We start from the raw sequence: 26111 nt of genomic DNA, 5'->3' as shown, positions 1-26111 counted from the left end.
TTTTCCACATTGACAGATAGATGCCAGTGTTGTACTGTACTAGAACACCCCTGCCAAGTAAAGTCCTGGAGCTCATGTCTTCATTATTATTGCAGGAATGTTATCAGGACTCATAGCCTTTGTAGTATCCAGTGTCTCCAACCATTTACTGATATCAAATGGAGTGAACTAAATTGGCTGAAGACTGGCATCTGTGATGCTGGGGACCACAGGGGGAGGCCAGATGCCAAGTCTACATTTTACAAACCTACAGATTATATAAGTAGTGGTCAATTTGAGATCTGTAAGAACTTCCATTTTAAAATATGGGTAAGATTTTGTAAAGGTCATTTTCTGGAAAGGAGCAACATGTGGTAGAGATATTCCGACATTGCTGTTCGACAGCTCCAGAGTTATGTCCCAGTGCTGATGAAGGAACAGAGATGCATATTGAGAACATAGTTGACTTGGACATGATGGCTTCTCAAATATCCAATTTCCCTTATCCTTCTAAGTAGAGGAAATTGTGGGTTGGAAGGAGCAGCAAAAAAGGTCTTGGTATGCTGTGGATAACACATGCTCTGGCCAGATATTCAGATATCCTGCCCCGTGTAACCAAAGGGTTGAGAATCAGCTTGTTGAGTCGTATGAAGTCTGATGGTATAAATTTATGACTGAGCAGACCTCATCCTGGAATTGAGGAAGAATCAATGAGTTCAATTCTAAAATGTCTACTCCTCAATTAGAAGTCCTATGAAGCTTATATTTTCTTTATGATCACTTTAGATAGTTTCCACGAAAAATTATCCAGCATGCCATACCATTAGCCCATAATTAGTTGAACATAGATCCGTTCTTCCAAATGGAAATTGAGTAGATTGTGCATCCCCAAATTGTTTGGGTTTTCTTTCCTTAAGTCTTAAACTTAATAACAGTGAATGTGATACCTTCAATCTTATTCCAAATGATAACAGAATGTACAGAAGAAAGGTAAACAAATCAATTTTTCAGCAGTGCATTCTTTATGCAATGGCAAGTTGATTTCTAAACTGAACATTCACTGCTGATACAGCATTGTGCGTGTTACAATTTTCCAATGCAATCTCTACTAGATTGGAATTATCTTGTGAGTATCTAAAAAGTAGTTACATGTCTGTTTGAACTCTATAGATTGTCCACATCTAGACAGGGAATGTTATGTTGATCAGATTATGCAAACCAGAGATGGTGGATAAGAACCTTGCATAATGCAACAAAGCAAGCCAAGCTTTGAAAGTTACTGGCTTGGGATCAAACATTATAATTCCACAGACGAACTTGACACATTGTATTTCTGTTCTGTGTCTTTCCCTTTCAAACTGCCAAAAGCATTGGCTTTTAATCTATTTTAATTGGGGGATCAATCGTGTATTTTGTCACACATTAAGTCGTTTCAAGAGATGTTAATGCTTTCATTGAGCTTCAAAGGCTGGCTTTTCAGTTTAGATTTATGCAGTGTTTACTTCTATAGGCCTTGTCCTTGTCACACTCCCAATAAATATTTTAAGTAAATTTGATTAAGGAAAATGGCTTTGGCTATGTTCATTAAACAATGACTTTAATTTTTTAATAAAAAGATCTTATTCAGAAATGTTTGTAAATCTGTAAAATTGATTTTGTTTCATAGAGTCATAGAGATGTACAGCAAGGAAACAGACCCTTCAGTCCAACCCGTTCCATGCAGATCAGATATCCCAACCCGCCTGCCAGCACCCAGCCCATATCCCTCCAAACCCTTCCTATTCATATACCCATCCAAATGCCTTTTAAATGTTGCAATTGTACCAGCCTCCACCACTTCATCTGGCAGCTCATTCCATACACATACCACCCTCTGCGTGAAAAAGTTGCCACTTAGGTTCCTTTTATATTTTTTCCCTCTCACCCTAAACCTATGCCCTCTAGTTCTGGACTCCCCGACCCCAGGGAAAAGACTTTGTCTATTTATCCTATCCATGCCCCTCATAATTTTGTAAACTTCTATAAGGTCACCCTCAGCCTCCGATGCTCCAGGGAAAACAGCCCCAGCCTGTTCAGCCTCTCAAATCCTCCAACCCTGGTAAATCTTTTCTGAACCCTTTTAAGTTTCACAACATCTTTCCGATAGGAAGGAGACCAGAATTGCACACAATATTCCAACAGTGGCCTAACCAATGTCCTGTACAGCTGCAACATGACCTCCCAACTCCTGTACTCAATACTCTGACCAATAAAGGAAAGCATACCAAACGCCTTCTTCACTATCCTATCTACCTGCGACTCCACTTTCAAGGAGCTATGAACTTGCACTCCAAGTTCTCTTTGTTCAGCAACACTCTCTAGGACCTTACCATATATTTTGTTATATTTTGCAGAGATCTTGAAGTCATAAATGATTTCACCATGGTGGAACTGTGAAGCCCTGATGTGGGATGGTGGAACTATTACATTATTTCTGTTTTGTGTGTGATGAAGTGGAAATTTGATCTTACATGTTGCCACTTTATTTTGATTCAAACTAAACGCTCCCGTTATACCACAGAAGACCCCATGAAAGGCTTGAAGATAAGCCATCAGATTAGTCTTGAATGTATACTTGTGGTAAAATGGTGTGGGATATTTCAATCAGAAGTCACACAGATATCTCAAAACACTGGGATTTTACAATAGGTGAGTGTATTGACTAGTCTACCTTATACTTAATACCTGTATATGAAGAAGTCCAACGTATTGATGCTCAGTATTTTGGGGAAAGTTTCACTCACAATAGCAGTCATATATTTGTTGTTAACATTAGAAGAATGATATCTTGATTCTTCAAGATTGGTAGTCAGTATTCTCCAATAACTTCAGTATTGCCTGTTCTAGCTGACTCATTGAGTATTGGATCACACCCCAGATACATTATCACACATCTGCTGCTGGGAAGACAGCTGTTCTTGCCAGAAGGCTGCCCTATGGGCAACAGTGACTGTTTCCTTGTGGTTACAGTCATTGTATCTTCTGTGCTGTTTAGGTAAATGTGAAGTGCATGTTATTTGGATGCATTCCAGGTGCCTTCTATTCAAATGCTGTACCAGGTGGCAATCTCTCGAAAGGAGATGTTATGTTCTTGATGCTCCTGGCCAGCTATAGCACACAAATCTTCAAAGGAACAAAGAACAATTGAGAATGACTGACTGACTGGCTGTGAACAGAAGGAGGTTATTTTAAAATTACAGCTTTGATCGATAGAACTCTGACGTGATCACAATTGATGGGACTCTGGGCACCTCAGCTGCTGAGAAGCCTTGAGCTGAATCATAAAGGGGGCCCTCAAAGATCTGGGCTTTGGCATTGAGTCTGGGGGAATTGTGCGAGAGGCCAGGTGAGGCCGTTCAGACTAACTCGTTGTACTTTCAAACAGAGTTCTGAGCATTGAGATGAGATTCTCGCTAGGGAGCAGTGCGATGCATGTTGAGGGTGAGTATTGCTTGTCAACGCCTTGCCTCATCGATACGCAGATTCCTGTTCTACCTCCAGCTGTGAGGAAACCAGATGTCAACAATTCCTGAAGTGAAAGTCAGATCGGGTACCTGGCAACTTTAGCTTGCTGCTTGCTCTGCAAGCTAAAGTTGCCAGGTACCCGATCTGACTGGCACTTGTCAGCTCCTCAGGACCCTTGTGGCACCTCTCCAATCCACACTTTAAAGTTGCATTTCAGTGTGCTCTGGCAACTAGCATTGCAATCCCTTTTCAAGGACACAGTGGGTGCACGGACTCAGTGCTGACCGCTTGCTCCTGTAGCTCCCTCTCACCCACCTGGTATTGGGTTGGGGGGTGAAATGAGAAATCTCTTCATGGGGCTAGGGACTGCAGCCTGGGTGGAAGGGGAGAGGTTACAGTAAAGCATGAATGAGAATGTGTTCATGTGAGGGGTGTCTTGTAGACAATAAGGATCTTCCTGACACATAGGAAGGGGATGTGTATGAAAGTACTTGTCATGGTCCCCTTATTTACCAGGGGGGCTGACAGGGAAAGTTGGGAAGCCACAGGATTATCTCAATGGGTTGAGTATGGACCTAAGGAGGTGTGATGGGCTTGCTGGAGGGAATCTGCCAGGAAGGTGAACTGGAATTCTGGGACTTCACCCAAACAAAGGTGGAGCCAGGAAATTACTGTCCAAGGATTACTCATTGTCACCTTCCAACATCCTGGAAATTGGAACCATGTGATGGTGAGGAAAATGACAACCATTCCTGGAGTGGGCAGGAGAAGGGTTGGGGTCTGTGAGGGAGACAGGGGTGTGGAGGGGGGAGCTACCAAACCCAGTGAAATGAGGCCACTTAACCCGACACACACAGACCTGATGTCTGACCTCATAGTGCGATAGTTACATTAGGAGCTAGAGGGAGACACAAGCAAATAGATTTAGTGGTATTGTGAGCATGTTTTAACAAACATCCGACTTTATTTGCAGTGAAATGTCACCCATGCCACTGATGTGATCTCAAGGTTTTCTTTTCCCTTTCCCTCCCAGTACCGCCCAATGCAATCATAGCTCCTGCACCGGCAGTGGAGGGAGCCAGTCCCACACTTGAGCCTGATGGCCTTGCAGGTTTAGTTGGGTGACCCCAGGGGCACTTGTGTCTGAAGGGCCCAGACATACTTGAATGTGTCCTTGCCAGAGGCAAGTGCACCTCACCTTGGCTTGAACTCCCCCAGGTTTGAGGTCACAGGTTGGTTGGAGGTGGAGTGTCCTGAGAGGAGACTGGTGAGGAGCTCGTGTGTGGCTCCTTCTCTGGCTCCTTGTGAGGACAGGAACTTGCAGTGAGGTCCAATTAGCCTGACCTCCTGTGCCTCGCTGTTGCTGCTGAGAGCGATAGCGTGTAGGCCTGTGCCCATGTCCAGAAGGCCCTAAGATCACATGCTGGGTCTCCACAGTGTAGTTGCAGCCTTTCAGCCTCTGGGCTATGAGGGCCATCACTGTCTGTTGGTCCTGTACCTGCCCGCGCCTGTGGATTAAGCCCTCAGTTATCACCACCACAGGGTCTTCTCCTGCACAGGGCTGAGCAGAGGCCTGGTATTTGGTCGCCCTTTGAGTGCCAGCAGTTGGGGGGGGGGGGGGGGGGGTTGCTTCCTCAGCCAGCCATGAGACATGGCAGTGAGGTGCTCCTGACTCCAACCAAGCTGAAGTTACCACCGAGGTGCCAGTATCTGACTGCCTGCTGTGGGATGGAAGAGGCAGTGATGCCAGCTCTCTTCCTCAGTGATGTCAGACAAATGTGTCAACACCAATAAGACAGTGGGACATCCTGCTCAAACCTTCAAGACTCAAAAGAGAGAAGGCGTTGTGGTCAAGAGTTGTATTGTGTGAGCTATGAACAGCACTGACTGTGAAAAAAGTTAAAAACAAGACTGCAGATGCTGGAAACCAGATTCTGGAGACTGTGAATGCTACCCTTGAAATAGAGTGCATCGTCTTTACTTGACATGTCATATTGCCAATCAAAGGATCTGCCTCTGATAGTACTTGTAATAGCAGAAAACCTTCTCTTTGAGTGATTTCAGGTCTTCAAGAACTTTCACCACAGGAGATTAGATTAGATTACTTACAGCGTGGAAACAGGCCCTTCGGCCCAACAAGTCCACACCGACTCACCGAAGCGCAACCCACCTAGACCCATTCCCCTACATTTACCCCTGCACCTAACACTACGGGCAATTTAGCATGGCCAATTCACCTAACCTGCACATTTTTGGACTGTGGGAAGAAATTGGAGTACCCGGAGGAAACCCACGCAGACACGGGGAGAATGTGCAAACACCACACAGGCAGTCGCTTGAGGCAGGAATTGAACCCGGGCCTCTGGCGCTGAGAGGCAGCAGTGCAAACCACTGTGCCACCGTGCCGCCCACGAGGTAACATTTAAATCGTGTCAGTGCTCCTGGTGAGGGTTTCCTTGTGTTTGATCATTGCTGGAGGTAAATGGTTTATCATTTACAAAACTGGCACCAGTTAAAAGTGTCCAGTATGATGTGGTGTAAAATCATATCATTCCATTTGCTTTCAACTTCTGGACTGATTGTTCTGTCAGCAGTCATATCACCATCAATAAAGAATTTGTCAATACAAATTGACACATGATCTTTTGCATTTTAAGTAAACAACGACATTTTCAACTTTTGAACTGTGGCCTTTCTGCACATATCCCCATGAGAACCTTTTTTTAATATATATCAAATGCTGAGTATTATAAAGTAGAATTCATAAAATGTACAGAGGTAAATCAATTCATAGTAATTATGGAATGACTTCAAAGTGGTCTGTAATGTTTTTGAGTAGTCTTCAACTGAATTGATGGTAGTTGTGTTTACTTTCATGGCTGCTTTAAAAGACTGTTTGTACAGCTTAAGCTACAAAATCAAAACCTGTTACTAAGTCTTCTTTCATTTAATCTTGGTCAAGTTGTCATTTATTCTGACAAAGATTAAGAACTCACTAACTGGTGGTTAGAAAGTGGTGGAATCATCTTTTCACAGAGCATTTGATTTTGATAAAGTATTTTGGTACTCCTCTTTAAATGATTAACCTGTCTATCATTTCCTCTAGTTACAACCTACTCTGAAAATTCCCCTTGACAGCAGCACTCTGAGCTTTGATTTACCTGCACTGTTCATCATCAGGTATTGTAACATTAGAAATAGATAAATGCTTCCATCTCATGTAAGGGCAGATTTGGGTGACTAATCCAAGAAAATTTCCTGGAGCCTTATTATGTTTGAGCCAAAGTTTCAGCTAGGGAATTTCAGTACTGTACAGAAGATAACATTTTTGCTTGATATCAGTCAAGTGTTTTGTCTAAGTCTTATTAATCAATTAAATGTGGTATATAGGATAAGCGAAAGTAAATCAGTACACTGGCACAAAATACTGAGATCAGGAGATTAAACAACAGTTCAACAGTTGAAAACATTGAATAAAGTGAAATAATTAATTTCCTGTCTACACAGGAAAGGCAAAGGAAGTTTGTCAATTATTCTGTGGAGCTTATACACTAACAGGTCTGAAGAGGTTGATTAATTGTACAGTTTAATCCTATTGTAATGTCTGCAGTGGTGGGAGTTGTACTCCACTTAGTTTGGAGCCACATTGACTTAGGGAGGAGAGCTTAACTGGAATTGGTAAAATATTGTCCTGGCTTTTATGGTCATTGTTGAAGGGGCTTGCTGCTGAACTTAAAGAAACCTTCACTGAGAGAGCTAGCAATCTCTGTGACCAGAACTTTCCTTCTTGACATTGAATTAATTCTAATGGTCTCATTCATGGGCATTGTAAAAACACTCAATTCATTGAGGAATTCTCACAAAACTCCAATTCTACCTGAATGCACAATGATTTAACCTTTTATAGGGTTTCCAATGATAATATGAGGAGGAGTCCTGCAGCACACCCACTGATTTCACTGATTGTCAGTTCTGGAGTGTTTACAGCAGTCTGAGGTGAAGCAGTGTACCAGAAACCTCAACTTCAGGATTTCTGCATTACTTACTCCGTGCATTAAAACCTGATGCTGTGGTCAGCTTCTGAGGGTGATGAGAGTAAAGCTTACCAAGTGTGCCACGAGCAAAATCTAGGGTATTGATTAATAGAATTTTGAAGTACTCCACCAGCAGATTCATTTTTAAGCGTAGTCACTTGTTTCGTAGGTGAATATAAGGAACAATTAGATGAATGATCATGAGTCTGCAAGCCCATAACTATCTGGCCAAAAGGGTGAAACCATTGGGTAAAGCTGAATCAAAGATTAACCTTAACTCTTAGTTTTGGAGAAAATGGTAAACATTCATCTTGCCTATAATCAATCCGGACTAACATATGCCACCACATTGAAATAGATTTTAACAGATTTTAACAGGGAACGACTACAACATTGAAAGGACATTTGGATAGATACATGAACAGGAAAGGTTTGGAGGGATATGGGGCAGGAGCAGGCAGGTGGGACTAATTTAGTTTGAGATTATGTTCGGCATGGACTGGTTGGACCAAAGGCTCTGTTTCCGTGCTGTATGACTCTGTAAGAGCATCTAGACTGTGCATGTAGACTGTGCTGTGTGACTCTATAAGAACATGTAGACTGTGCTGAATAGACTGATATCATTCTTATGTAGCAAATAGAAAATGCTCACTGATGTGGCTATACACTTAGTACAGGGAAAATACTTATGGAAGAACCTACATTTTAAAAATAAAGTCATTTTGGTGAAAACTAGGATAAGATATTAGTAATGATAAAAATGATTAGGCTATCACTACCTCAATGGTTGAATCACCATCAATTTCTCTGCTATTACATTAAACAATCCGACTTCATGCTCATCCACCTTAGGATTGCAGGAGAATGGGTAATCAGTGGTTTTGTGATTTACACGTGAAAGAAGTGAAACTATCATTCAAACAGATGAAAGACTTAACAGACAATCTATTTTTCAATGTATAATTTCAGTTACATCACACTGTAAATTTTTGCTATAAATTCTGTGTGTTAGGATTGAGCCCTCCACTACCACCTGATGAAGGAGCAATGCTCTGAAAGCTAGTGTGCTTCCAATTAAACCTGTTGGACCATAACCTGGTGGTGTGATTTTTTAACTTTGTACAACTCAGTCCAACACCGGCATCTCCAAATCATTGTTTTCAGGGGCCTCCAATAATGAAGAATCATAATGTATATGTTTTTATGATCAGACTCTTAGTGAGGGTCCTCAATTTGTTCCAGATGGATAGCCAAATCATTTGGCTCCTGGTTGAGAAAGGTGAACTGACTCCTGTTGGTAATCCATGTGTCCCTTTGGTTAGTTGCAACAAGGTTTATTTAAAAATGATCTCTTCTCTTCTGATTATAGACAAAATTGAACGTATGTTTTAAAAGGAAGCAGTTGAACTAGTCTTCTTGAATCAATCAAAAAGGGTGAGTTTATTAATTAGTAAAGATCTGAAGACATAGTTAACTCTGATGAAGAGTCATCTAAACGAAACATTAGCTTGCTCTCTGTCCATGGATGCTGTCTGACCCATGGAACCAATAGCATTAATGTTGGCAACTAAGTAGTCAATCTCAAGTTTCTTTATTTGTAGGTTGATCAAAATTCCCTTGTCCTGATTCCTTTAAACTGGCTGGCAGTACTTTAAATGAGGGAGTTCTTTCCTCTTTGTTTTACCTGTGTTGCAGGGGTGTTTAAAATGGCAGTTCTCCAAGCTGTGGCCCTCACAGCACTTCAGTCCACAAACAAGGAGGTCAGGCCAATAACACACACCGACCTTCGTTGCAGTCAGTTTTTACCCCCTTTTTCATACATTCCTGGTGATGAAGTAGATATGTCTGCAAGAGTGGCCTTCTGCTTAGAGAGGTATAATCAGCCCCTTTGATGTCCCTTCTTGTTCAGTCTCTCCCTGTTTGACATTTCCTGACTCTTTACAAATGCGATATTCCAATGGTCTCACACAGACTTTGCCAGTTACTGAACTTATAATCACAGCTTTTCTTTTCCTGCAGCAGTTCTTTTTTAAAAATTGTGTTTTGGAATTAGAAGTAAAACTAGTTTTTAAATACTTTGGGAGTTCTGAGCCTTCACAATAACAAAACATTTCTCTTCCCTTCTAATCCATCCACCAAAGACCACCTCATTGACAAAAGGGTTTGAGGCCACAGATTTGTCAGCAAGTAACTGACCACATGACTCCCAAAATGCGTCCACTAGAAATCGGGGCCAAGTCAGGAGTGTGGAGGAATAATGTCCACTTGTCTGGATGAGTGCAGCTTCCAATAACACTTAAGAATTTGAAACCATGCAGAGCACAGAAGCGCATTTGAACGGCACCCCATCCACCAGCTTAAACATTCACTTCTTCCACTGCTGAGATACAGTGGCAGGAATCTCTATCATTTACAAATGCACAACTGCAATTCACCAAGACTTCTCTGACAAGATCTTACAAATATGTGGCCCTTACTACCTAGAGGAACAAGGCAACCATGTGCAAATTGCTCTCTGTAAGTTTCTCTCCAAAAGTTTCTCTCCAAATCATACTCCATTCTAATTTAGATCCATATCACCACTCATTCACTGTTTCCACATCAAATCCTGAAACTTAATCCGTATCAATGCTATGGCTGTACCCCCATCATATGGACTACAGTGGTCCAAGAAGGTGGCCAACTAAAAGATTCTCAAGATTAATTCAGCATGGGTCACAAATGGTGGCCTTTCCAGCCATGCTCAGAACCCATGGCGAACACAAAAAAAAAGGGGTTCAGGAGGGACAGTCTACTGGAGATCGGCGTAGAAGATTACCGCCTTCTGTTTTTTACTGATAAGGTGGTCAAAATAAAAACTTTGCCAAGAGCATGTGCTGAAAGGCTCTTCATTATTCTCAGCCAACTCCCTTTATTTTGTTAAGGAAAGCTTTTGGAGACTGGGAAGACATGAAGTCAAAACTATGTGCATTTTGTATGTATTAACTGTATTTTCTTAAACTAATAAAAAGAAATGTTTGTATTGATATAGAAGCATTCACAACCACACCCCAAAAACAGTTTATAGACAATGAGGAACTTTTGACTGATAATCACTGTTAGGAAACATTAGTGAATTTGAGCACAGCAAGATCCCACAAACAGTATTTTACCAGATAATCAGTTGTCAATTTGACTGATAAATGTTGGCCAGGATGCAAAGGAGAAATCCCATGTTCTTTTTTGAATGTGCTGTGGGATGTTTTGTGTCCACCTGAGAAGGGAGTCAGAGCCTCATTTTAACCTTTCATCCACAAGATGGCATTTGATAATGTAGCACTCCCTTCGCACTGCACAGTATAATCTTAGGTTATGAGATAACTTTCTGTAGTCAGGGTTGAATCAAATAATCTTCTACCCTGAGGGGGGTAAATGCTTCCACTAAGCCCAAGTCATCATCTTGATGGTCATTGTGTGCTGTAACAATGTGTGACCCAGCTCAGGGCACTCACACATTTCTGGCTGATTCCACTACCATGATTCTTGATTTGAAGTGTGCTTGAGCTCACGTGATATTGCATGAAAACACTGTTAAAAGATGACTCGGTATCCTACGTGAAATTACATGGTTGAAAGACCAAGATTACAAGCATTCTCTCAGACAGAATGTGGGTTAGTTGGATTTTCACACTAATGTGCACACTGGTAAGGTCCAGTTCAGAGACTTGATACTAATCAGTACTCATTCCCTTAAAGAAACAGTCTAAGCATCTTTTGGGAGACCATCAGTCGTGTTCAGACAGTGTCAACACACTCAAAAATCCTTTTATTCACCACTGAGGAATGTTACATTCTACAACAAGTCATCAGCAGCACCAACTTTAATGTGTAATGGTGACATTTTATTTCTTGTTTTAATATTTCTTCCAGAGGGGAAAAATAACACAATTAGAACTGTCAGCGGGGTATCTTTAAAACCAGAATGTTTGGGGATGTAGACCTTACTGGACATATGCAATCCTTGCCCTGATGAGAAGATGGATCTATTACATTGAAGAGATAACAACTGCATCATGTTGCATTCTTGTGAGTACAAATGCAATATTGTGGAATTCCATACTGCTCGTTTAACAAATGCCACAGTGTGGTTATTTAAGTGTTAAGCTAACGTATCTGATTCAGTTTCAATGGGATACGCCAACTTAAGACTGCAGAGTACTGATTAGAATCTAGCCACAGGCCACTGCAAGTATAGAGACTGATAACCATCACTCACCATGGGTCGTCTCTGTCTATTTAACTGTATGCTGCAGTTTCTGTAAAACAATATACCATTTTTGAGAGTGGACAGAGTTAAAAATCACACAACACCAGGTTATAGTCCAACAGGTTTATTTGGAAGTACAAGCTTTCGGAGCACTACTCCTTCGTCAGGTAGTGAGTGCAGCAGGATCATTGGACAGTTTTCAGGTGCAACGCTGCCAGTAGGGTGGCATCAGCTCTTGCTGGGACCCGTCCCTTATCATCGGCATTATCAAACACCCAAACGTGATTGCGTGATTTTGACTAGTTTTTGCCATGTGCCGTCTTTTTAAGTCAGGGCAACATGAAACATGCCACTCGAGGGAAAAGAATTTGTGGTGATGAGAATTTAGGGTGCATTACTGAGAAAGCTTTATACTGTACACCATATTTCAATTGAGAGTTGAATCCGGATTTTCTCTGGATTAAAATTGAAATGACTAAATTCTGGAATCCATTATAGTTGTGCTAAATAGTCTAATCAGTTAAACCTTATGGCCAATGGTTGAATTCACCTGCTGAGGGTAATATACCTCATTTAATAATAGAATATTACAATTATAACAGACCCAATGAGAATACATCCCTACTGTAATGGAGCTTTATCACTCCAGTCAGTTTGTTAAAATTGCTTATTGCCTCTAATACAGAGTTGGTCCTGTACATTGATATCTAATAGAATATTGCCAATGCAAACTTTATAATGGTAACTAGCTCCCCTATTGCCTCATCACTGTTTTAGCTCCTTCAAAGGTAAATATCACGACTGTTACAGTTACTGCCACAATATATTTGAACCTATCTCTAAATCTGCAGTTACATTAGGAAATCATATTGAATTTGAATTAGTCTTATGAAATTGAATGCATTTCATAGTATTTACACCTGCAATTAACTTGAATTTGTTCATTTGTCAAGATCAATTTAAATGACCACTCCTGTATTTATATTATTGCACCCATGTGCAAGGTAAGTGTGATTAAATTACCAGTCCCATTTGACTCTGCTGAATTTCTACTCTTAATCATGTCAGTGTGAAGGAGACACGCTTAAGTGGAGGAGGAAAACTGGTGGGAAAGTCATCCTCAAGCTCCTGTCAAACACTTTTAAATAGCAAGTTTTGAAATTAGTAGATTCTTCATAAAAGGTTACATTCCTTCCTCACAGCTGCTACTGGTGAGAGGCCTGCAGGAACCAGGAACACAAAGAAATTGGTTTTAAACTGTCTGGGGTGGTGTGGTGGGGGGGGGGATGGATATGGATTTACCCTTTTAGCTCCTATTCCTGTGCATAAAGCTGTATTAAATTACCAACAAATCACCATTCATTAGCATTAAATTGTTAACTCATTCAGACAGACTACCATGATGCTTGATGAAGAAAGACAGAAATTGACACTGTTGTTATAAATGGGTGCTATTCTGAGGCCGAGGTTAAGAGAAATTTTATGGGCTGAAGTAGAGGAATCTTCACTTTATATCTGATCCTTGATGTACTGATGTGGGAGTGAATGACGTTGATCATGATAACATAAAGTAGAAAAATGACTGTCCTTCCCTTGGGCTAATAAGCAATAAAAGTTGCCACTCTCTCCAAAATGGTTCCTAGTCTGGTGGTGCTGGAACAAATGATATGAAATTTGTACTGGGTTGACAATCCTGTTTTGCAGCTGACTTCAGAAGGAGTATCTGGAGATGGAATATTTGCTTTGAGTAAAAACCAGTAATTAAACCACATTCTACAACTGGTGTGAAGATACTGCATATTTGCTTAAAAAAAACTTCTTTCTGTAGTCCAAATTCAGATTCATTGTGTGCTACTTTTCCTCGAAAAATCAATAGCTGATTTGATGATGGTGCTGTTTGATGTTCAGCTGACCAGTGTATGGGTGAATATCTGCATCAATGGTTTTGTGGTTGATGTTGTGCAGACTTGCCTCAAAGGGATCCTTCCTTGTTCTGCAGCATATGGTTTCAAACGGATTGATCGGTAACGTATTGATTAAGAAAGCTACGATCCAATTAGGCCTCACTCAGATATTCCTTCTCCAACATTAAAGCACAATAAAGAGACTGTGCACCGTTATCCCTGGTTGTCACTGTGTCGTGATATTAACCATTTTCCACAAGAAAAATTTGCCCATTTTATCTTTTTCAAATCTCTCTCCTTTTACCTTAAAAATGTGTCCCCTTGTCTTGAAATCTCCCATCCCAAGGACAAGCCACCTACCATTAACCATATGTATACTCCTCATGATTTAATAAACTTCTATAAGGTCACCTCTTAACCACCATTAGAAATTGAATCTGCAAGGTAATAGTTTTGTAAAGACTAATATTTAAATCCCAAATTATTTTAATTAATTAATTTAATTTCTATTGCAGCTAATACACACTTCATTTTCAAAAGATACTTAGTGTAGGAACACAAGAGACAGTAGATTCCCCCCTACCATGCTTATCTTAAAACTCAGGGGAAAGTTTGAATGGTTTTAGGTGAATTGAACAAAAGAAAGGTTTTTTCTATCTCCCTCATGCTCTAAATTTCACTTCCCCTCACTTCATTCGTTTTGACCTATAACCTGGGCTCATTGTTTTGCTTCATATTGCCTTGCCTGAGAAGACATTCTTTACATGAAATGATGGACAGTGAGTATCTGAAAGTTATTCCACCCCAGCAGACATCATGGTTGAGCATGATCTCCCTTACCTCTCACATGTCTGAGCAAACATACACAAGCAAGTACATACACATGATTGCACATACATATATGCACACACACAGATAATCACTATAATAGACCCTTGGACTACACTGTTTATTATAACATACATCTATAGATTAGCTCATCCTGATACTATGTATTTTTATAAAAGCAATATTATGGGTGCTGGAGTTTGGAAATAAACACAGAAAGGGCTGGAGAAACTCTGCAGGTCTGGCAGCCTCAGTGGAGAGAGAAACAGAGTTAATGTTACAAGTCCCATGATTCTTCAGAATTGTATATTTTTACTTAAGTACAATTTGTCAAAGTATATTGGAGCAACAACATGATGCTGGAAAATTCCTATCCCAACATAATAAAATTGCACAATGTCCCAAAATGCTTCTTCAGCTTTGAAAATAGAAACTTAACTATTTTAAGTTTTCACTTTCCAGCCAGATACAAACATATTGTTTAACAGCAGTGACTTCCTACTTTACCCGTCATTAATGCAATGGTAAGTGACAGGGAGGCAATATATGTGTGTGTGTATGTTTTAAATTATAAGTGATTACAAATAATTCTTTCCAGAAGCATTTCACATTCTTAAAGCAAAATAAACACGACCCCTCCTTCAAAGTTGCCCATTGTTTTAGTTTCTTCCCCGAACAGTGAATGAAAAATAAGGAAACCTTGTTGGGGCTGAGAGTCGCTGGGTACCCTGCCTCTGCGGACACCTCCCACACAAGAATGGTGTGGGTTTATCAAACCCTCTCCTCTGAGCCCCATTCGTCCCTATTTGAACTGATTGACCGTCACGGTGACTTTAACCCCTGCATGGGCTTTGACATTTTGCAGTTAACACCGACAAGGGAAGCGGGAGTTTGGGGGGTGGGGGCAGAGAACCAAATAGAATGGCTTAGAAATTTGGATTTGAGAGAAACAAGACAATCTGGCGTTGACTAATGTGGGAATGTGGCCGCGGGAATGTAAAATATCCCCGGTGTGAATAGTCTGCACCGCGGGCGTACAATATAATCTCAGTGGCCCTTCAATAGAGGGATATGTCGCCGCTCACTAATTGGAGAGAGTCGCTCCGCGGGCTGACCCCATTTGAACTTTTCAAAAAGAAATCGCCAGTTGATTTGGACGTCTGTTTAGAGCGGGGTTTTGAATGGCTCGTTCAAGTTCCCTGCATAGAGGCGACCGCGAAAGGCTGTTTAAAAATAATAATGTTTACTTCAAAAATATATACATATAAAAAACATTGAACTTGTACTGCCAGTGCTCGCGCTAATGCAAGCTTTAAATTCACTTTTTGCTCTGATCCCTCACTTGCTTCTGACTGCGAAGGTCCACCCAGGATTTTTTAACTGGATTTGTGCATTTTCTAATGGCTGGGCGACATGATCCTGTCTTTATCGATCCATTGATTGCACATGGTCCTGTCCTGACCTCCTGATCCCAGAGAAGCCGTTTCCATGGAGACTGGAAGTCCTCCTCCAGCCTTTTTTTCTCTCTCTCTGGCAGGAATGTCTTTGGGGCAGCAACTGATTGTAAATTCCTGCAGAGATTGGAAGCATTGCGTGTGTCTCCCTCCTCCTCCTCCACCCCCCCCCCCCCTTTATTTTTTGGATTCAATGTAAGACTCAGAGACTCAATCTCTCCATCTCTGACTCCTCTCTCTCTCTCGTGTGTGTGTCTGTCTGTCTCTCTCTCTCTACCACCTCCCCCCTCCCACCTCCACTCCCCCCTCCTCCCTTTCCCTCCCCTCTCCTCCCCTCCCTCCAGACCTTGTGCAGAAGCAGTGAGTAGGACACGGCAGATCCCTCTGATTCCGCAGAGGGCGATCTGACTGAAGTGGGAGGCTCCGATTGAGGTACTTTTCAGCTCCATCAGGACCTTCAAGAGGCAAAAGGAGAGAGAGGGGGGAAAATCGCCTCTTATCCCTTCTGAGAAAGAGTCATCTGAAAATGCAGAGCAGAATGGGGGCTGTCTGTCTGTCCGGCTGCTACTGTTTGCTACTCATTCTCTTAAACGCACTCACCACCGCGGGAAACAAGGCTAACCAAGGTAAGGAATCCTTAAGAAGCTTTCTTCTTACACCAACTCGCCCCCCCCCCCCCCCAACATCCTTTCCGTTTTAAATATGTATTTTATCCTTCAACCTTGCGTTTCAGATCATGAAACAAGGGGACTCAGAGGGGTCTGAATGTGTAAGTGATTTGTCTGTCTGTGTGTGTGTTTAAATAAAATCAACAATTCCACAGAGGGGCAGAGAAAAGAAAGGGCAAAACTAAGCTGGATAGTATTTTTTTGCCATTTGAGTTCAATTTGAAGACAATTTGCGGGTAACTTTTAAATGTTTAAGTGACCTGGGTTAATGCCTCATTTATATACCTGGAAACAGACTGACGCAATCTTTGAAGTGTTTGAACTGTGGTTTATATTCTCTGTTCTCCTCATTAAAAGCACTATCCCTCAAACATGACATGTTCAGGATATCTTCTTTCTCTCTGCAGTTTGATAAAAGTTTGCCATCTTCTGTATATTTTAGGAAGTTGGATGGTCGAAATCATAGATCTTTTGTGGGTGCACACATCATTAGAACATGCAAACATGGATTATTTAATGAGTTCTTAATACACTTTGATAATTGCTGTACATTTAGGGCAAACTGATTGCTCATAAAAGAAGCTACAGCACTAGAATCAGAACAGTATCTAGATATTTGTGTGAAGTGAGTGTCATATGCACTTTGCTGTTGCATAAATTCGGCATTCAGAATTCTTCACACATTTTAGATAGAGAGGTGCCAATTAATTGCTTTATAATTGGCTCATTGTCTTGCACACTGTAAGCCAGTAGAAAATTAAATAATCAATTCATTTGTCACAGATCCAGCCAGCACAGACATGGTACAATACTTACAAACACACACTCAAATCTGTCTTTTCAGATTCTGTTTTACTTGTGTCTGCTGACATTGTAACAATAGCAAAACAAACAGTGCAATGTGTTTTTAGTCTTTAGTTTATTAGCTGGCCGATTGACATATGTATTTGCTGAAAAATGTAATCTGAACAAGCTGGGACTTATTCAGTATGATGTTGACACATTACTGTGCAAAGTGCTGAGTGAACATTTAACCAAGAATTTGCACCACTTTGAGCACAGCTTAACATAGCTGGATATATGGTTGTTACATTAAGTTGAGTGGATTTGATAGCTGGGCTATGACTAGCCAACAAAGCATTGTAAAAAGCTATGGCATGTTAAGTGAGAACAGCACGTGAGATATTTTAGTTGTTTGGGTAATTCTAAATAGGTAAATAGTAAATTGCTGGAACGCTATGCTTTCAGTTACCTATTTTTCTTCTATTCCATTCAGAAGACAGTGGTTATGGTTTCTTATATACTGACAACAATCTTGATTCCTCACCCAAGCTACCATTTATCACGTATAAACCTAAGAACTACATGGCAGTAACTATTTCACTTTGAGGGGCATCATATTCCAAACCAATCCAATCCTTATCCAAAATTTACAAATGTCCAGATTTCAACTGTAGTCATTGAGTAGCGATGCAGAAGAGGCTTGCTGGCTAATTTTTTCTCTTTCGCTAACCCAAAGGCACTGAGGTCAGTTCTGGTGTCGTGGATACTGTCTAGCCACGATAAACTAAAAAAACACGGACTAGAAATTGAACTTGGACTTTCCAAGTCTGTATAGATCAGTACCACTCTGGGGTGTGTCTCCTATTGAATTGTCACAAAGAGGCAATGTGTTTTTTTTAACCATATTGTATACCGTTTTAAATCACTTGTTTCTGTCTCATGATGCAGCATCCTTGCTGGTATAAATGTATCTTCACGTTTCTAATTAACTAAATATTTAGTTATTTAACAAAAACGTTTGCTGGAGGTGGTCCTCTGTAGGACCTTCAAAGACAATTAAGTAAATTTAGTTCACCGCTGTTAAAAATCTGACTTGACTTGTAATGTGAGACTGGAGCTTTTAATTGGTTGCTGTTTATTGATTGCAAGCATTGGATAAGTGTGGCACTGCACATTGCATGCAATTACATATGGCACAGCAACTCAGGAATGAAATCTTCTGGATTTATAAAAAAAGCAATTTAATTGCTTCACAAGCATTTTACAACAACTGTTAGAAATTCACTCAAGTAAAATGATCTTGTAGCCTGTTTCAGAATTTTAACCAGTTCAATCTTGAGTTCTGACACTCTCTGGTGTAGAACAAAAGATGTTTCCCATTATAGACGCTTTGTATGTGTAAGCGAGACACCTCTCATTAAATGAATGGGTTGTAGGTCATCCACACTTACTTAATAAATAGCAGGGGTGGTGGTGGGGTTGGTGATGCAGTGATATAGAGGGTTCTGAGACTGAATTGAATGTACTGGCTGCTTGATTTGTTAATTTTTATGATTCATTGCACTCAAAGTATAAAATTGGCAATGTCTTGAATGCTTTGGTTTATAAGGTTTCAAATCATTTGGTTTAACAAATTGCCTCTGCTCATTAGTGAATATTTTCTGCAAGGAATAATTAATGCAATTTCAGAGATGCAGATTTTTTTTAAACACTGCTTGACGAATAGCAGAAAGAGTTTGATACCAATGCCTGAACTCTTCAGTTTTCATTACATTGACTGTAAGGATATGAAACAATCGTGTTTTCGTGTATAGAATGAAGCTTTGGAATTTTAGCTAGGTTTTTTCTTAATCCTTTGCATCATCTCAGGTTAATAAGAGTCTGAAGAGAATCTGCATGCAATCGCTTTAATTTCTTGCAGATTCTCCCAGGGTTTTCTTAGGTGGATATGTTCAAGATGGGATTTAGTTCCATGAGTGATAGCAAGACTGTGTACTTGATCTAAGAAGCAAAGCCTTCATGTATAAACCTGGACAGGTTATTGGCTGTGACAGTGGTGGGATGCTTTGGGTGCTGTGATTGGTTCATCACAAATGAGCTTCGTCCCAGTGCATCCCACAATAATTACAGGAGAATATTCAGAAACAGAAGCACTAAGTTATTTTCCCTCCTCCATCTTCCTCTTGTGTAAGCCCGGGCTGCCAACAATTGTCATAAAGTGTCGAGTGTTACCCTCAGGTACCAGAAAACTCAGTATACGCAGGAGATTCACTCTGGGACTTGTTGGATTATGCATTGCAATGGGTGCTGCTATCACACAGCTGCTGGAGTACTCTTTATTTACATTTCTGATAAGTTATATAATAAAAGATGTAGAGCAAAGATTATATAAGCACAAACAATTTTAGTACTACTTTGCACAAGCAATTTATGAGTGCAGCTTTCTTGAAATGACATGTTATGTCATAGTGTCTCTGATTGTCAGTGCTGTGGGATTCACCTGACATTTATTATAGGGCAGATTTGGGATAAGTGTAGCCATGTAGTTCTGAAGCACAATTTATAACCTTGTTCATGGGCAGTGTCACCACATTAACTGCACCGTCAGCCTTGACAGCTGAATGATCCTAACACATGCTTTTGCTGAATTTCTGTGCTGATTTGCCCTTGTACTGTGTGCCACCCAATTAATAGAAAAACGTTGTCAGTTCAGTTTATGAACTGCGAACCTATTCAACAGTAATATGAACATGGTACAATTGCAGTTTGGTGCTGTGTCACTCATTGGCCACTGACAAAAGGTAATTAAGCTCTGACTGGAATGAAGATGCCCAACATAAACTCCACGTGTATTTAGAAAGGGCTCTAACTGGCTCAAGTGGGGCATTCGTGCTGGTATTGGGCCAAGTGGCCTGCCTTTGTGTTGTCAAATTCCATGCCAAATATTATAAGAAATAGCAATGGTTGAAGTATTTTGAAATACTGCTGGATGTTTCAAGTGTAGATAAAAGCACTTCCAGCCAATGTTTCTCCTTGTTTCTACACAGCATATAGGTCTGAGGTTTGAAATGAGAATAAGGCTGAGCAAATTAGAAAATGGTAGAATGGCCTTTATTTGTTAATGTGTCTAAAACCGGGTTTGATCATCTGACAGCAGTAAAAGTAATGCAGTGCGTTTATGATTTAATGAAGGAACAGTAATCCTACGAAAGGAGAGGTTTGTGGTGAACAAGAGTATAGGGAAAATTAGTCAATTAAGGAACACAGATGGGGATTATTATTTGCTCTCTTCAAAGGGGAGAGTCGACTGGTATCCAGATTTCTTTTTTTTTGTTGCCTTTGTTTCTGAGAGTGGAAGTGCCATTATTCAAAGCCACAGTAAATCCTATTGTGCACTAACGCACAGCCAAATTAGAGCTACTTATGCAAAGGTTTCTCTAAAATGACGCCCAGTAGGGCATAAATAGCAGGTTAAGGGGCATTTTCCACAGTGCTTAAGAGATTGTTAGGAAGCTTGAAATCCTGAAACAGCTGGTTTCCAAATAAAAAAGCTCAAAGTTTATTGTGGGGTAAGTTTTCTAGGGATTTCTGTGTTGCATTGATTAACTTGCATGTTTAGAGTGATTTTAGAACTTTTGGTAGAGCTGTTCCAAGATTTCAGACTTTGTCTCCAGTATGGCAACAATGCTTGTTTAGATCAGAGTGCTGGAATTTGAAATATTCTTCAAGCTCAAAAGTTGCATAATTTTTCCCTGTCACCCTCACCCCCACCCCCTCAAAACCGCTCTCTGGTTCCTCCGAGGATGAGATTCTGTCCCCTTCCCCCTTTTTGGTCCTCCTCTGAAACGTGCCCTGACTAAGATAAGTGCAACGGGTTCCCAGCTAAAGTAGTTAATGCTCTGTTGGATTGATAAGAGGAGATGGGTGAGTATCTGGTTAGGAATGGGATAGAGGGTTATAAAGATAAATGGAAGATATGGACATTTGAGTTCCGTGTGGAAGATGATGGCTGCTGACTATGGGATGTGTCATGGCAAAGAGAGGCACGTGGTCATGGATGAATAATGTTGTGCTAGGCTGTGCTGTGAAGTTTCACTCGGTTGACCTTTGGGAAGGGGCAGAGACGAGTTTGTGCAATCTTTCTGCAGAAGATTACACAGGTTACATGGATGACTTGCTGAAGTAAAATAAAATTAAAGAACAGAAATGTCCAGCCACTTAGTCATAGCTGCAAAGAGGGAAAGTCAAGTTAATGTATCAGGTAGAAGCCTTCTTCAAAACTGACAAAAAGCCTTAACACAGCAATCTGTACAGCCTCAGCAAAAGGGGCCAGGCTATGAAGGACTGAATAGCTTTTAATTCTGTGATTTCTTATGTACAGGATGTTCTTTCCTTGCCTGATGTACTTTGGCTTTGATCTTAGCTTGTGAGACGAATTGTGTTGTAAACTTGGACCTTTTCATTTTACATTATTCCATTCCAACATTATTTCTGCTGTTATAATAACCTTTTGTGTAGTCTGGGTAAAACTGGGTGAATCACAGATGATAAGGACCTATATATTCTTAACCTGATTTAGCTACGGATTTGGCTTTGTTTAAAATATGAAGCTGCATGCAGGTGTGTTCTGACCAGACTACCTCGCGACAGTTCAAGTGCATTGAAAATAATTAAAAACAAACTTTTAGTGAATTTTAGAAAATGCTGACCTTTTTCTCTGTTTAGTTGTTTAATGTCAATTATTATTAAAGGGTGGATTGATGCGACTTTGCTCAGAATTCTGCATTTTCCTAAACTGCAGAATTAAAAAAAAGAGTTTGGATGTTTTAGATGATATTTTAAAATGGTATGTATGACTGCATGTTGTTTGAAAATTGGCCAACTCCACACACCCTACCTTAATGTAATTTAAAATTGTCCTGAATGTTATTTGGTATCACAACCCTTCGGTTCCAGTGCTCAAAAAGTTTTAATAGCAAAATAAACTTTCATCTCCACTGGAGCGATCACATTCTTTGCTCCTTCAACTCTGTGTATGCTATTTAACCATGACCATTGGTCCATCTCTTTATCAACTGAAACTCTCTCTCTCTCGCAATCATTTTACCTCATCAGTCTTTTTACTTCTTTCCAAATCTCCTGAAGACCCAACTCTTCAACATGTATTCCGTGCCTTCTTCAGTATATCTCCTCTCGGTCCACTATCTTCAATCTCCACAGTTGCAAATGTCCAGTGATATCTGTGACCTGCTACATTAGTAAATGTTGTCAGTTCCTTGCCCTACATTTTTTTACTGTCCCTCCTGGCTCCAGCTAGGGCAATGGTCACTTTGGCTTGAGCGGAGGTATTGGGCATCAGACCCTCTACCAGTGCTGCTTTGCATTTCTGGTGCTATCTCTCTGATGGACAAATGCATTGCATACTATGGTTCTGAGTAATAGAGAACACAAAGGTTCGATTCTTGGCTTGCTTTAAGATATTAATCTTGGTAGTGGCCTGAGCATTCCTGTACAGGGATTGAGATTATGTAGGCAATTGGTCAGAGTTCCTTTTCTTCATTGCTCCTCTGTGACCTGGTTAGAGATGCAGTTTGTCATAATCCTGAACAGTTGAAATTATTTGGTTTGACTCCAACTATCTGAAGAACTCTGCATGTCCCCCAGTGTCCTCAAACCACCAAAACCCAGCCGAAGTATAGACTGAACTTCAAACTGATGTTTATGCATTGCAGTTTATTTTTAAAAGAATGCAGTTACGAAAGTCTGAGAAAATGCATTGCATTGTGTGAAATTAATGATTGTGACTTGGTATTCTGCATTTTTGAAGAGACACATTATAGTGTGTACTGATCAGAAAATTCTAAAGGTTTTGATAATTGCTTTAAAAATGCAGTGATAGATTACAGTAGCATCAACATACGTATTCAAAATTATGAAGGATTGTCAGAGAATAGCTGGGGAGAAACTGTTTCCACAGGCAGGAGGTTCAGTTATCAAAGGATACAATCTGAATATAATTGGCCAATGGATTGGGGGGAAGATGAGAAATGTATGAGTTATTGTCATCCGGAATGCACTGGATAGAAGGCTGGTGGGAGGAGATTCAAAAGTACATTTCAAAAGGAGATTGGATCTTTTATGAAACAGAAATATATGCAAGGCTGTACTGCAAAAGCAGAGGAGTGTATCTTAATTGGATAGGTCTGTCAAAGAACCAGCAGGTGCAGAATGGACAGAATAGCCTCTTTTCTGTGCTGGCTTATTCGATGAATTTCACTAATATCACTTTTATTTGAATATTGTAATTTGACCAGTTTGCATTTTTATACTCTTCATGGTTTGTGAAAGGTAACGGAGGGGAGCACAATTTAGATTTTTTTTAAAAGCTCACTTTGTGGGATGTGGGCGTCATTGGCTCGCCAGTATCTGTTGCCCTTGAGAAGGTGACAGTGAGCTGCCTTCTTGAACCACTTCAGTCCGCGTGCCCACAATGCCATTAGAGCTTTTCCGGTGCCTCGGTTGATGTGAGGTGATCAGTTCGGATTCATTTCTTTGAGGTTTTATAGCGATTGATACAACTGAATGCCTTGATAGGCCAGTTCCGAGGGCAAGTGAGAGTCAACCATATACTGTGCGCCTGGAGTCACATGTGGACCAGACCAGGTGGGGATGGGAGATTTCCTTCCCTGAATGGTATTAGTGAACCTGATGGGTTTTTCTGACAATCAAGAAAGGATTCATGATCAACATTTAGACTCTAAATTCCAGATTTATTTTAATGAATTCAGATTCCACTGTCTGCCATGACGGGTTTTGAACCTGAGTCCCCAGAACATTAGCTGAGTTTTTGGGTTGATAATCTGGCAATAATACTACGAGGCCATCACTTCCTCCTTTGGTTTGTTTAAGTTAAATGGAAGCGAAACTCCAGACTTTGATGGGATTAATATTTGTTGTTGGGTTCTGGTCAGTGAAATCCATTCTGTTCGGGCAATGAGAAAATCTGCTGCTGGGAGGCAGTGTAATCCATCAAGTCTGTGCCACATAATTGAAGTCCCTCATGTCAGGAATCATTCCTGGAAATCTTTTTGGCTCCCTCTCTAATAACTTGTTAGGGTCCAGTGCCCAGAATTGGACACAGCAGGCAGGTGTTTTAGGTGCCATTGCAGTAGTGGGTGGGTGATTAAAACAAGACTCAGACAGTGTGCCCAATATGTGCCTGTTTCCTGCAACTGTTCTTGCTGCTTTTGATATCCCTCATGGTGGGGAACATGGGACCTAAATTTGGGAAGGAGCCAGTTTCCATAGTTACCAAACTTGTTGAAGGCATGTTTGGGATTTTGGAGGAGGTTGAGAGTTTGCAAGCAGGATCAGGGATGGACCAGGTGCGTGGTGGTGGCAACATATACCATGATATTGGTTAGGCCCACAAAAAAGCACAGTTGGGGGAGAGGTCACAGCAAATGGTGCACAGATGTCATTGGGTATGGAGAGTTTGTGGTGAGAATGGTCAGTGGTGATTGGGAAAAGCAGGAATTATCACAGCTCTCTGCCACCATAATAGGAAGGTGTTGGTCTTTTTGACATTATAGTGAGGCCAGAGGAGTACAGGGTAGCAGCTGGTAATGGGAACATAATCCTCAGATCTTGATAGAGACAGTGAAGAACAGCCTCCTCCACAGGGTATACAGAGCCCTTGCCAAGAGGAGAACAGAGGTGATGGACAATGGGCAGCAAGGCAATGGAGGCCATACCCTCAGCATAGGATGTGCCAGTGGAAGATGTTGACAGGCCAATCCTGTGGAGGAGCACAAATCGAGGCAGATTGTCACATGGATTTGTGCATTTGCAGCCAAAGACCTCAGCTTTCATAGCATTGCTCACTGAGTCCTGCCAGAAGTCAATGTCCCTATGACCTTGAACTTCTTTGTCTCTGACTCCTCCCAAGAGTCAGTCGTGGATCTTTCAGTGACCATGTCACAAAAAGATCCCTGCCACTGCACAGTGTCGCTGACAATGTCCTTGTTAAAGTGAGGCATGCGTGCAATTTTAGACAGGTACAGACGGCAATAGGGTTTGACTCCATTGCTGATTTCCCAAGCTAAAGGGTACAGGGTACAATCATCCATTGCACCTATTTGTTGGTTGAAGCATCAAATGTCTAGCCAGTGAGACTCATTAACAGCGAGAGCTTCCACTCCGTCAATGTGTCTGTGACCACAATGACATCTTCCTCTCCGGCAGTCCCTGGTGCTAGAGCTTTTCTTTTCATGCCTAATATCGTCCAGCATCTTATCATTGTTCAATGTATGACCATCACTTACAAGAAAACCTTCAAGTGCTTCAAAGTGTTTACTTTCATTCAAAGAAGAACAAAAGAAAACAAAGCTAATGAAGCTGCATTTGCTTCTAGGACTAGTGAGGAATTGCTTGCCTTTCAAGCCCCAACACACCTACAGTCAATGGAAATCGACTGGATCTAGGTGTCGTTTAAGGCCTATCTGGCTTGCTGTGCTTGATCCTGCAGTGATCAATCATGGAGAAGGCGATGTTCTTCTTGCTCAATGTCTTCATTCTTCTCAGAAGAGTGTTGCTGTTCACCCAGCTCTTCAGCCTCCATCACATCCCGAGTTTGCCTTCTCCAATTGTGCAGAACACAGCAAGTTAGAATTATCCAGTGCACTGCGGCCAGACTACACTGCAAGACCTCT

General features: G+C 40.9%; 1 protein-coding gene across 1 annotated transcript in view; it reads left to right on the top strand.

Moving 5' to 3' along the window:
• The first annotated feature begins 16243 nt into the window (after positions 1–16243).
• LOC122563262 (signal peptide, CUB and EGF-like domain-containing protein 3) overlaps positions 16244–26111 on the top strand; it is a 367101-nt gene continuing 357233 nt past the window's right edge. Inside the window, exon 1 of the mRNA XM_043716904.2 lies at positions 16244–16575. Within this exon, the coding sequence (XP_043572839.1) occupies positions 16476–16575 (100 nt within the window). The 5' untranslated portion in view covers positions 16244–16475. The remainder of the gene's footprint in view (positions 16576–26111) is intronic.

Source organism: Chiloscyllium plagiosum, unplaced genomic scaffold, assembly GCF_037043375.1.
Source record: "Chiloscyllium plagiosum isolate Xiang-an unplaced genomic scaffold, Cpla_swu_hap1 HiC_scaffold_26, whole genome shotgun sequence".
In the NCBI taxonomy this organism is placed as follows: domain Eukaryota; kingdom Metazoa; phylum Chordata; class Chondrichthyes; order Orectolobiformes; family Hemiscylliidae; genus Chiloscyllium; species Chiloscyllium plagiosum.
Note: the sequence above shows the minus strand (reverse complement) of the source record. Positions and strands in the feature narration are given on the sequence as shown.